At 37.6% G+C, this 13,492-nt stretch overlaps 1 protein-coding gene across 1 annotated transcript in view; it reads right to left on the bottom strand.

Annotated features, from left to right (window-relative positions):
• Positions 1–487: 487 nt before the first annotated feature.
• LOC122539249 (cilia- and flagella-associated protein 337-like) overlaps positions 488–13,492 on the bottom strand; it is a 118,904-nt gene continuing 105,899 nt past the window's right edge. Inside the window, exons 21-23 of the mRNA XM_087980089.1 lie at positions 5,863–5,993; positions 767–864; positions 488–647 (exon numbers count right to left, since the gene is read on the bottom strand). Coding sequence (XP_087836215.1) covers positions 488–647; positions 767–864; positions 5,863–5,993 — 389 coding nt within the window. The remainder of the gene's footprint in view (positions 648–766; positions 865–5,862; positions 5,994–13,492) is intronic.

The following is a 13,492-nucleotide window of genomic DNA, read 5'->3' as shown; positions in this document are numbered from 1 at the left end:
AGTACTGTATACAAAGTCAACTATTACAGTACTGTTAAGCAGATGTGGGGAAGTAAATATAAACAAAATATGCTTACAGTAATGATTAGAGAGGAGGGAATATCTAGCACAGACATAAAATTTATAAAATGGGTATTTTGGAATAATCAAACGAAAAACTGAGGCACAATGAAGATACCATGGAATGATAAACCAGTAAAACTAGAACATTGATTAGATGGAAAGTCAGACTTTCTTTCAGTGAGTAATGAATATGAATATCGTGCACATTGTCATAATCCCAAAGATTATAAAAGATTTAACATCATGACTATCAATATCACCTTTTATCCATTATGATTTAAGACTCCATCGAGAAATTCAAATTAGTGAAGCCGTAAAGCTGGGAAATTACAATTATTTACACTAACTATAGAGTACTGCTGCAGCTTACAAGTGCAAATTAGATGTGCAGCATTTCCCATTTTTGATCCGGTGCTTCAGGTCTCTAAATTATGTCAAATAGATCATTAAGCTCAGCTGCTGGATCAGGCTTGTGAACGTCGAAGGAAACATCAGCCAACTCATGACAATGCAATGATTGATAAGCAGTCAGTTTTCCATAAATTTGTTGTTTTTCAATGTGTTTCTGTTTATGTTCATGTAACCTAAAAGACAAATCAGCTAACAATTACTCCTACTTTATTTTTACACAATAGGGCAGATCCACAGTGGTCATATTTCTTGAGACACTTTGAAGAAGAGAATGGTACTTGTACACAATTACCTCATTTTCACAACCGAATCTAGCTGTTCTAACTCCTTTGTGACTTCTTGATATTTCAGTTCGAGTAGGGATAGTGCATCTTCAGCTCTATTTTTAACCTAGATCGGGTAAAAGCATCATTCAAATGAGATAGTGATTGATGTCATTTTACATTAAATTGTATCTTCAGGCATATCTCCAATTTATTAAAAACTTATGTGCTGGTTTGATTTGATCTTTTTCTAAGTTACTGTTCTTCATCGCATTGTTGATAGGAATGGGTAGTTATATTTCCAGAAGTGATAAATGCATTTATAAAACAGTAGCAGTTGCTGAGCTTGTGGACTGTGAGATTTTTGTGGATGACAAATGTTGGTGGATTAGATTCAATAATATATAACTGTTTCAACAAACTTAAAATTTGGCTTTATCTATAAAATTGATTGAAATAATATCATATTTCAGCATTTCCTTCCTGTAATATTATAGAAATTATTTTTTTTGAAGAACCTATGCTAACCTGATGAAGTAGGAGCAACATTCCAAAAGTTAGTGCTTCCAAATAAACCTGTTGGTCTATAAGCTGGTGTGAGTGATTGTTAACTTTGTACTCTGGCACCTCCAAATCAAATCTATACAAACCCAACATTTTAAATGCAAAACTAAATTGTAACTATGCAAAAACCTGTTTACAATCAAAAAGTTGAGATGAAAAGAGAGAAGAGTATCAGAACAATTGAATACAAAAGGTGACCATCAGACCTGAAAGTTTTGGATACCCCACTATTAATAAGTAGATTTCTTTAATTCTTCACACCAAACTCACTGATTTGATGATTGAAATCTGTTGCTGTCTTTTTTCTATCATTTATAAACTATCCAGTCTGCTTCAATTGCAGTATATTGTGGAGATAAATTTTGATAATTTCCCAGAACATATATGCTTGTTACCATTATGTATTAACATATATCTTAAGTTGTATCTCAATAATATTTTCTGTTCACTAACTAATTAAATCAAAATGTGTCCATGACAGAACTTTAGCTTAATGTTCAGCAAAACAGTGGGCCCATTAGCAGAATAGGTGCCTGTTGAAATGTAGCATTTAAATTGAATCTCATTAATAGCCTCTCATTTCCTGTCCAAACAGGGACAGTGTGCAAAGTGACATTCTGTGGAGCCAGATATTGAATGGCTACCAACCTGGTTCCAAGTCACATCTGTGGAGGTGATGGTGCAAACTAAAGCACTACCTAATATATTGGGATTACCTAATATAGGCAGTCAACAATTGGTAGCAATTTTCTCATAGTTTATTTTGAAGTAGTTTAGATACAGTACATTAATTATTTGGTTAAAGAAGGAAAATTTACAACCTGTGACAAATGAGAATGCTTCGCTGATCCCTAAACTGTACCTGACAATGAATGAGTAAAGGCAGTGCATTCCCATGTCTGTGATAGCTTGCCTTGTAGTGGTCTTTGGTGGCAGTGTTCTCTCAGGGTGATGTAGAGCAACTCCTAGTCTTCCTTCAAGAAGATGGCGGCTTGTCCCTCTGCTCTAGCTCTCCCTACTAATTCCCATTAATAAAAATTATTTTGGGGTCTGACCATCTTTGCTGCATCAATCAATTATCTGAACCCTTTCAGCCAATAACCAGGGGACAGCTTTTTAAGACATTGGGTAACTGCTGTTGTCTTACCCAGCTACATCTGAGGGTTTGCTTACCATTCTTTCTAAGAACAAATACTTCTTATTTTCACAAGCAACACACTAATAATTGGTTTGGTGCCAGATATATTGTTGATCCTAATTCAATGCACAATGAGACTTCAGTGTTTCTCATAGTTCTTCCCTTTTGTTTTCTCATGTTAGAAGTTTGGAAATTTACTGACTGCTGAAATAGTTGTTAAATTAAATCTTGTGCTACACAGTAAACATGAAAAAAAGTCATTTTTTGAGGAATCCCAATTTCCAAAACAGATGAGAAATCTCTTGTTGAAGGACAAAAGGAAAAAAAACCAACCATTCTGTCAAAGCAGTTGTGATTGAATCACTGAGGCTAGTAACAGTTGAAATATGATGCCAAGGTGCTAGATACAGTGCCATACAGGTTAAATTACCTCATTAGGTCAAGCAAATTGGCCATATTGGCTATTGCTGGCCATATTGGCTATTGCTCTCTCATAACCCTAACGTTTTCTAACTGACACATTTGGCAAGTACACATTCCTTTCTCTAAAGTCACTTTATCCATCAATTTTCCATTTCAATGCACATCATTCACACATATCCTATTGCAAATACACCTTATCCCCAGCAGTCGCTCTTCAAAGGTGTTCTTTCCATTCTCAACACACAGTCCATTTATCACACATACCCATCTGCTCTTGCTCATGGCAAGAGACATGACTATACCAAAATGAGATCAGGGTAGGACTGTCATTGTGATTCTACGATGAGAGGGAGGAAATGGGCCAGAGACATAGTGAGAGTATTATGATGCACTGCCACTTGGCATATAACATTCAAATTTGCCCATAATAATCAAACTCTCAAGATATAGACTATACTGAGCTTTATATTAATATTTTTCACTGTTTGACAATAACTCAGTCTTTCATTAAAATTAGCATCTCATTCTCTAACCAGGGTGGATGTATGAGATTGTTGGATCTGTTACTTAAGCATCTCCATTTAATAGGTCTCTGGCAGAGATGGCAAAAACAGCTGAAACTCTTGCAGTCTCCATGTCTGAATGGAAGCCAGACCTTGAACATCTGCCAGCCTTGTCTTTGGAGATGTTATAAAACTATAAGATTAGATTGATTAGAAATAGGCCATTCAGCCCATCAAGTCCATCCTACCATTCAATGAGATCACATAAGATCTGATGATTCTCAAATCTGTGCTCTTGATCTATCCCTTAACCTCTAATTCCCTTCATGTATGGGAGTCTCTCTTAGCCTTGAATATAATTAATGATGCATCCTTGACAGCCTGTGCAGTAAAGAATTCCACAGATTCATCGCCCTCAAAAGAAAAACTTCCTTCTGACTTCTGTCTTAAATAGGTGACTCTTGAGATTATGTCCTTTGGTCATAAACTTTCTAACACAGGGAAATAATCTCTCAGCATCTTACACTATCAAGCTTCCTAAGAATCTGGATGTAGGCTTGCTCGCTGAGCTGGAAGGTTCATTTTCAGACGTTTCAGCTCCATACTAGATAACATCTTCAGTGAGCTTCCAGACGAAGCACTGCTGGTGATTCCTGCTTTCTATTTATATGTTTGGGTTTCCTTGGGTTGGTGATGTCATTTCCTATGGTAATGTAATTTCCTGTTCTTTTTCTCAGGGGGTGGCAAATGGGGTCCAAGTCAATGTATTTGTTGATAGAGTTCTGATTGGAATGCCATGCTTCTTGGAATTCTCATGCATGTTCCTGTTTGACTTGTCCTAGGATGGATGTGTTGTCCCAGTCAAAGTGGTGTCCTTCCTTATCTGTATGTAAGGATACTAGTGAGAGAAGGTCATGTTGTTTTGTGGCTAGTTGATGTCCATGTATCCTGTATTCTAAGAATTTATTTTAGCTCAATTTCTGAGTTTCAATTAGATTACCTCTCAGATTATCTAACCTACTCCACCTCTCCTAATTAGAAAATCCCTTCATTCCCAGGCATCAACCTCGTGATCCTTCTCTAGTCTGGCAACAATGTCAATGATTCCTGATGAAGGGCTTATACCCAAAACGTTGATTCTCCTGTTCCTTGGGCATTGCCTGTCCTAATGTGCTTTTCCAACACTACACTCGACTCGGATCTCCAGCATCTGCAGTCCTCACTTTCTCCCAATGCCAATATATCCTTCCTTACATAAGGGAACCAAAGCTGTTCACAATATTCCAGCTGTAATATGATTAGAGCTTTGTATAGTTTTAGCAAGACACTATTTTTATGCTCCAAATAAAAGCCAACATTTCATTTGCCTTCCCTATTACCCAATGAACCTGGACGCTAGTCTTTTTGGGATGCATGAACGAGGACCGTCAAATTATTCTGTGCTACAACTTTCTATAGTCTTTTGAAGTTATATTCAGCTCTTCTACTCTTGAGGATGAAAGCAGTGATGGCCAGGTGAGGACTCCTGCTTTTAATTATTTTTAATTGGAGAACACAGGCACGCCAAGCTCTGCTCAGCTGAATCTAGATGCTGAGCCTCAGAGGTCACTCGCTAAAAGGGTAATTTAGGACAACACCAGGAAATTTGTGTGATTCTGTCAATATTTCCAGAGGCAATTCACATCCAATTCACAAGGAAAGAGATTAGATCTGGAGCATGATTGTCAAATATTGATGCGAATGTCACTGACAATTGAAAGAGTCGACACAGTAATACACAAGGCCTTACTGGGCAGGAGGCCACCCAGATAAATGGCTAGCACACTTGATACCATCCTCTAAAATGCAGAGCCTCAGTGGCTCAATATCACACTGCCGTGCAGCCAAGTGCACATCTATTTTGGCTATCAGGGAACTGCAAATGGGCCCTGACAGGGAAGATAGGGAAAGAGCACATGGCAGTGGGGACTTCTATAAAACTGCCTTCATATTTCATCCAGAACCAGAGGGCATAAGTTTAGGGTGAGGGGGAAAGATTTAAAAGGAACCGAAGGGGCAACTTTTTCACGCAAGGGGTGGTGCATGTATGGAATGAGGTGCCAGAGGAAGTTGTGAAGGCTGGTACAATTACAACATTTAAAAAGCATCTGGATGAGTATATGAATAGGAAAGGTTTAGAGGGATATGGGCCCAGTGCTGGCAAATAGTACTAGATTAGGTTGTGACATCTGGTCGGCATGGACGAGTTGGACCGAAGGGTCTGCTTCCATGCTGTATAGCTCTATGACTCTAATTCTCAATGCCCCCTCATACAGAGCAACACGCACTGCCTTCTCCCCAACTGGCTGAAGGAAATGATTCCTTTCTCTCCACATCAAACTAGTTAATATTTTGTTCCTGACCTACCCGGCTGCTGCCCTAATTTAAATAATCAGCATAAATTATCAGGCCTGTTTTGAGACTGCAATTGAATTACATTCTAAACATTCACACTTACCTTTTCATTTGTCTTAGTATCACTTTGCAGGCTCTGCCTGGATTCTGGTAGAACCTGTTCCATTAATACTTTCTGATGTTCTTCTGATTTGAAGCTGTGAATATTCCATGATATGCTTTGGCCAAAAATACCTACAGGAAAGGTTTTTTTTATGTTTCAGGCAGAAAAATTCAAACTACAGCCTCAGTGTCTGGGCATCGCTGTCCAACACTTAATCCAAATTAATCTTTGACAATGTAAATATACCGTCAGTGTAAAGTATCCGGCTTAGAAACCTGACTAATACCCAACTAATCTCATATTAACTTTAGTTTACTTATACTAATCTAAGTCAGATTCACAACGAGAATGAATAATGTAGGAAACAAAATGATGATACTAACTTTGGTTTAAAATAAATTGAGGTTCTATTTGGGTGAACAGTTTAAGATTTCATAGTGCTAGTCTGAATAATGAAATTCCAATGGCCTGGTCAAGCAGCAAACAAAAATATACTCACTCAGTTAATTACTACTACTAAAGCAAAATGCTACAGATTCTGGAATTCTGAACTAAACAGAGAAAATGCTGCAAATACACAGCTGATCAAAAAATGTTAAGTTTGTTATTTGTCACAGATGCTGCCTGACCTGCTAAGTATTTCCACTATTTTATGTTTTCAGTTCATTAACATTCTGGTTCCTTACTGTGCACACTAACTGGTTTTACTGATGTCACAACAATCACCTCAGTCAGGCTTGTTGAGTACAGCTGCTATTTTTAACAGAGCTAGACTAGATAGTAGAGCCAGCACAACCTTCTGTTTTGAAATGATGCTGTCATTCTACAAAATCAAAGTCTTTCCTTTTTGTCATGAGGAACCTATGAACATGAGGCTAAATCTATGAATGAATGTAAAAACAGAGCTGTATGGGGTCACAGGTTACTTGCAAATAGCCTATGTAAATGTAAACCAAAATAAGCACAGTTTTAATGTTTATTGTATTATTAAACCTTAATTATCATACAACCAAAACATATCTTTGATAAAACCAGAATAGCAATTATTAGAGCTAGGAATAATGTCATGATACTGGATTTTATTTACTGGTGATGCATATTTGAAATTTTAAAAAAGGATACCAATTTCAGAAATACTGTAATTTCTCCTTGAAGGTGAGTGATTTTAACATTCATTTATTGCTTCCCTCTCCAAAACAGATACTCCATAGAAAGAAACACTTTAATCCTCTAAAGCACCTATTCATAAGGACTTTTCTCAGAAACAGCTAAACTAATGTCATGCAAGGCAATTTTACTTTACAACTATAACAAAAACAACTTGCACTTACATACTTAATTTAATATCCCATGGCACTTCCCAAGAACACATCAGACGTAGTTTGGCATTAAATTGCATAAAGGGATATTAGAACAAGTGATTAAAATCTTGATGAAATAGGTTATAAGGACTTAATGGAGGAGAGAGAATTGGGCGGTTTAATGATGACATTCCAGAGTTTGATAGTCCAGTCAACTGGAGGCAATGGTGGGATAATCAAATCAAAATTAAAAGAATTTAAGATTTAAAATTTTGTAGGATGAAAGGAGGTTGTGGAAGTAAGAAGGACAGAAGGCACAGAGAGATGGAAACCTAGAAAAAATTTAAATTGAGATAAGCTAATGTAGATCAGCAAATGGTGTGAAATAGAAGACCAGTCATTAAAATAACTCAATGATTTGAGTCCAGGGGGAGCAAAGGCACGAATGCAGATTTGATCAGTACTTGATTTAGCTCCTTATTTTTATATTTGAATCTCAGATTCATCAAGAACTTGAGCTAAAAAGAGAAATTCTTTCGGGAATCCTGAAGCAAAAACAAACTAGGTTTTTTTAATCTCCTTCACCAGCTTTTTCTCTCCTCGTCCCACTTTGCTACCCTTCTCCCCTGTTTTCCATTTTGCCTCTGTTTCACCCCTCCCCCATCCCCCATATATTTTGTCACACAGCACTGGCTTCAGCCTTGGTCATTCACAGCTCCTAATTCCCCTATAATCTCTCTATGCACTATCATTATCATCTCTTTATTGCTACCTTTGCTTCTGGAGCTATGACTCACCTTCTCTCAGCCTCGTATAAATACCTCCCTAGTTCTCCCCTTTTAGCTTTGACAAAGGGTCAGTTAGACTCGAAACGTCAGCTCTTTTCTCTCCTTACAGATGCTGCCAGACCTGCTGAGATTTTCCAGCATTTTCTCTTTTGGTTTCAGATTCCAGCATCTGCAGTAATTTGCTTTTATCCATTATTTATTTTTAATACTTGCCTTTCTAGATGAAAGTATTAAATACGTTATTGAAATGCAAGCACACAATATTATATTTATTGTCTTATCCCTATCAATCACCTCCAAACTATCCTATCTGATTACTTTTGAAGGTTACCTTTAGAATTTACAATTTCTGATTGATTCTCAAAACACACTGACATTTTAACTTTAGTCCCTAGTTATAGAGTCATACCATATGGAAACAGACTCTTTAGTCTAACTCATCTATACCAACCAGACATCCTAATCTGACTTCGTTCCATTTGCCAGCATTTGGCCTATATCGCTTTAAACCCTGTCCAGATGCCTTTAAAATATTGTATTTGTACCTATATCTGCAACTTCCTCTGGCAGCTCATTCCATACACGCACCACCCTCTGTGTGAAAAGGTTAACCTTCAGGTCCTTTTCAAATCTTTCCCTTCTCACCTTAAATCCATGTCCTCTAGTTTTGGACCCATCCACCTTAGGAAAAAGGCGTTGGCCATTCACCCTATCTATGCCCCTCATGATCTTGTAAATCTCTATCAGGTCACCCCCTCAGTCTCCAATGCTCCAGGGAAAAAAGCCCGAGCCTATTCAGCCTCTCCCTATAGCTTAAACCCCCCAATCCCAGTAACAATGTAAATCTTTTCTGCACCTTCTCAAGTTTAACAACATCCTTCTGATAGAAGGGCAACCAGAATTATATGCTGTATTCAAAAAGTGACCTCAGCGATGTCCTATACAGCTGCAACATGACATCCCAACTCTAAAATAAAGGTTATGACCAATGTAAGCAAATGTGCCAAACCTTGCCTACTTGCGACTCCACTTTTAAGGACCCATACGCCTGTATCCCTAAGCCTCTGTTTGGCAACACTTCCCGGGGCCCTACCATTAACTGCCTTACCAAAATTCAACACCTCACATTTATCTAAATTAAACTCCATCTGCCACTCATTGGCCCATTGCCCCATTTGATCAAGGTCCCATTGTAATCTGAGATAAACATCTTCACTGTCCACTATACCACCTATTATGGTGACTTTTGCAAACTTACTAACCATATCACCTATATTCATTTAAATAAATGCTGCAAAGCAGGGGAGCCAGCACTGATCTTTGTGACACACCACTGGGCTCAGGCTTCCAGTCCAAAAAATAATATTCTACCACCACCCTCTATCTCTTACCTTCAAGCCAATTTTGTATCCAATTAGCTAGCTCCTCTGGATCCCATGTGATCTAACCTTACTAACCAGTGTACCATGTGGGACCTTGTCAAACACTTTGCTGAAATCCAAATAGACAACGACTACCAATCTGCTTTCATCAATCTTCTTTGTCACTTCTTCAGAAAACCCAATCAAATTAGTGAGACATGATTTCCCATGCACAAAGCCATACTTCTTTAACCACTGCAAATACATTCTTTCCTGACTATCTTCTATGTCATCGTTTCACTTTAACATATTAACATGACACACACTCAGATTTTTTTTTCTTGTCTGAACTGCTCAGGACAAACATCACATCACTGAGTTTCATTTTGATTTGATAAACTCCAGTGAATCTCATTTTTAATAATTCTCCAGGGGCAGGTAACAATTTTTATCTTCAGCACCAGAATTTTGAGCTTCTGTCTTTTTATCTCCTTAGTGTTTACTGTTTGTCAAGCAATCTTTAAAGACTTCAATGTTGCACTCAATCATAAATCTATCATTAATTAATGTAAGGGATCATCTCATATTGAGATGTCCATATTTCAATTCAAAAAGGATTAATTATGGTGGATTCATTAGCAGTATGCTTCTCAGCAAACCACAAGGATATTCCTCCACCCCAATCATTTGGACATTCCGAGAAAAAAGCTCTTTAAACTTTGATGTTTACTTTCTAATGATCTTTGAGATTGTTGATGTTAAGGTGAAGATGAAAATTGATTATTCTTCGAAATTAATTGCTCTTTTATTGAATATTTGTGACTTAAAATTTAAACCTTGATCTGATTGCATTTCTTTGGGTAATCCATATCTTGTAAAAAATTAAACCAACCTTTATGATTTTTGCCATAAAGGCACTGTCTCAGAAAATCTTAGGTAGCATACATTCCTGCAGTTGAGGGCTGAGCACATTTCTCCCTACCATGAGATATAAAGCAACCTGATAGGGTGCAACATAGCTCCATCATTCATTCAGCTTCAGCCTCAGTCTGTGCAGCAACTTGGCGAAGGTGCTGTGGCAGCTGAGTCACCAGCACATTACATCATAAGAGACTGTCTGCTGTGCTCTTGATCCCCTTTCTATCCCAGACCCATATATCAAAATCATTCAACATCCACTGAGAAAATGTGGAGGGATGGTTTTGTGGGTTAAAGCTACATATGAGTAAAAGAGATGGATGTCCAAAGTTCTGGAAGCGAGGATGTAGAAGTGGTTTCTATAGAGATGAGGAATGATAAAGACATTAGAATATGGGACTGGTATCCATGCCACTTAGCATAACCACATGGTAGGACAGAGTATCAGAGAAGAAACAATGGGAGCTCATCAGACTTAACCTTCATATATGCTGTAAAAATCAGATGATAAGGATAGATCAGTTAAGGATATATCATGAGACTCAGGATCAGGGGCCTAGCACTTCAGCTTTAACAAAGTGGCAAGAGAGGGGATAAAACAGAAAGTGCTGGAAAAACTCAGCAGGTTTGACAGCATCCCTGGAGAGAAAGCAGCATTAACCTTTCAAGTCCAGTGACTATTCTTCAGAACTTCAGAATAGAGAAGACCCTGGTTTAACAGCTTTGGGAGAAAACCCAATTTTTAAAACAAGATTAAACAGTGGTGTCAGTGATGGGATGATTGATTATTGGTTTTTTTAAATGTTTTGTTTTGAAGAAAGGATTTACTGAAAAACAACAGCTTACCTGGGAGGAGCAAAGGAACACCTTTTAGTTGCTGGAACTGGCCCGCACTTAGTTTAAAAAAAATGAGTGACATTACAGAAAATATATAAGTTAATTCGCTGGTAAGAGACAGTTGTTCTGGACTGTCTAAATTGCTATAGATTAGAAAACCATTATTGTTTTAGAAACAAAGGATTAACTCAGAAACCAGAAAATACTCAAAGTCTGGTCAATATAGTAATGGAAGTAAGCCAAAGTACATACTGGAAGGAGAGTAAAGCTCATTGAAGGAAAGTAAATTTATGACTAAGACTAGGTCTGAAGGGAAGCTTGGGCATTCGCTGGAGGCCCTGCAGTACACCCACAAGGCCAAGTGTTATGTGGAGAGCATGGTTTTAGATGTAGCCACCCTACAGTTTGAGAAAGTGCAAGGAGAATGAGTGACCATCAGTCAGAAGAAGCGAGGCAGGCATGCAGTTGTAAAAAAGGTGGTGTCGCAATATTGATCAAGAAGTCAATTATTACAGTAAGGAGGGATGAAATTTGAGAACGTTCCCCAAATGAGGCCAATAAGTGGAACTTCAAAATGAAAACTATACTATAGATCCCCAAGTCAAGAGAGATAGAAAGGTAGATATGAGGGCAAATTTTAGAGAAGTGTGAAAATAAAGGATAATAATAATAATAGAGAATTTCAACAGCCCCAATATTAACTACAGTATGAAAGGCTTGGAAGGGGCAGGATTCTTAAAATGTGTCCAGGAGAGCTTTTTAAGCCAGCAGACGAAAGGTTCTACAAGGGAGGGGGTGTCTTGAGACCCAATTTTAGGGAACAAAGCCAGGAAAGTAGCAGATGTGTCATTAGAGGAGCAATTTAATAACAGTGACCATAATTCAGGAAGATTTAAGATAACTATGAATAAAGACAGGCCAGAGATAAAAGTTCTGAATTGGTGGAAGGCAAATTTTAATACAGTAAGACAAGATCTGGCTAAAGTGAAGGGGGAGCCTCTTTTTTGCAAGAAAATCCACATCAGAGCAATGGGAATTATCAAAAGGGTAACAGTGAGGCAGCAAGGATAACCTACTCCCATAAAGGAGACCAGGGAGGTCAGCATATCCACAGAAGCACAGTTGTGAAATCACACATAGGATTGCACGTGGGAAAAACAAGGAAGCTTATAGCAGATGCCAAGGGCTCAAAACAACAAATGTCCTACAAGAGAATAGAAAATGCAAGGGGTTACTTCAAAAATAAATGAGAAGAACAAAACTGGCAATGAAAAACACTGCTTGGTAACATTAAGGAAATTTCAAAGGTATTTTCTAAGTATATTAAGAGTAAGAGAATGACTGGGGAAAGAGCAGGGATCACTAAGGCTTAAAATGGTAATGTTTGTGTGGAGCCAGAAGACATAGCCGCTGTTTTAAAAGAGTACTTTTTAATCTGTATTCACTATAGGGTACATCAATGTTGTTATAGAAATCAGAGAAGGTGACTATATATACACACTCGAACAAATTAACATTGGCAACAAAAGGGTATTAGCAGTTTTAGTGGGTTTGAAAGTAGGTAAACCCTTAGGTTGAGATGACATATATCCCAGCCTACCACGGAAGAAAGGCCAGAAAATTGGAGAGCAACTGATGTGGTACTATTATTCAATTAAAGTATACCAATTTTTACCAAGCTTCCAAGCAAGTTACTTTTCCAGTCAACACTAAATTAACTGTGCTGTAAGAGAAAAGAGCAACACACTTTAAGTGACAATACAGGGTGCTGTCGAATGCTCCAGTATGACAAAAGCTATTTTGTTTGATCTACCTTCTATAAAGCACCTTGGGGTATTTTACAATATTAAAAAGTGCTAAATAAATGCAAGCCATTGTCATATTTTTCTAATTTTTTTTTACATTTGAATTGACACTCAATGTTGAAAATTGTCTATTTTTTCAGAATCAAAGTTGCAGATATGATTCAGATACTCCAATTGTGGTACCTCATTCAATAGTGTTTTTGTTCTTTTGAATGTTTGGTGGCAGTGATGTCCCTCTAATTATCACAGGACGGATAATATCAGTTTCCATGGTCAGGCATAAATTTTCTGCTGTGCATTTTAGGAAGGCCACTACCAATTGGCAGAACCACTTTAAGCAGACAAGACAATGAATAGCTAATTTTGTCTAGTTCTCCCGTCGACTGCCACTTTGGAGTTCAATACTTCTCTGTTCTGTGATTCAGAATGTCATATACTCTCAAATAAATATTCAAATTATAAGGTTTTTATAAAATGAAATAAACTTCATTAATAAACCTATGATGCATCCAAATTTGGGTGGGGAAATGTCATCACTGGGTCAAGCTTTGGAAATGATACATCCAAACTACTGCCCTCAATGCCACTCATGAAGCAATACACCACAGAATTCATCTGCT

This window comes from Chiloscyllium plagiosum, unplaced genomic scaffold, assembly GCF_037043375.1.
Source record: "Chiloscyllium plagiosum isolate Xiang-an unplaced genomic scaffold, Cpla_swu_hap1 HiC_scaffold_36, whole genome shotgun sequence".
Classification (NCBI taxonomy): Eukaryota; Metazoa; Chordata; class Chondrichthyes; order Orectolobiformes; family Hemiscylliidae; genus Chiloscyllium; species Chiloscyllium plagiosum.
Note: the sequence above shows the minus strand (reverse complement) of the source record. Positions and strands in the feature narration are given on the sequence as shown.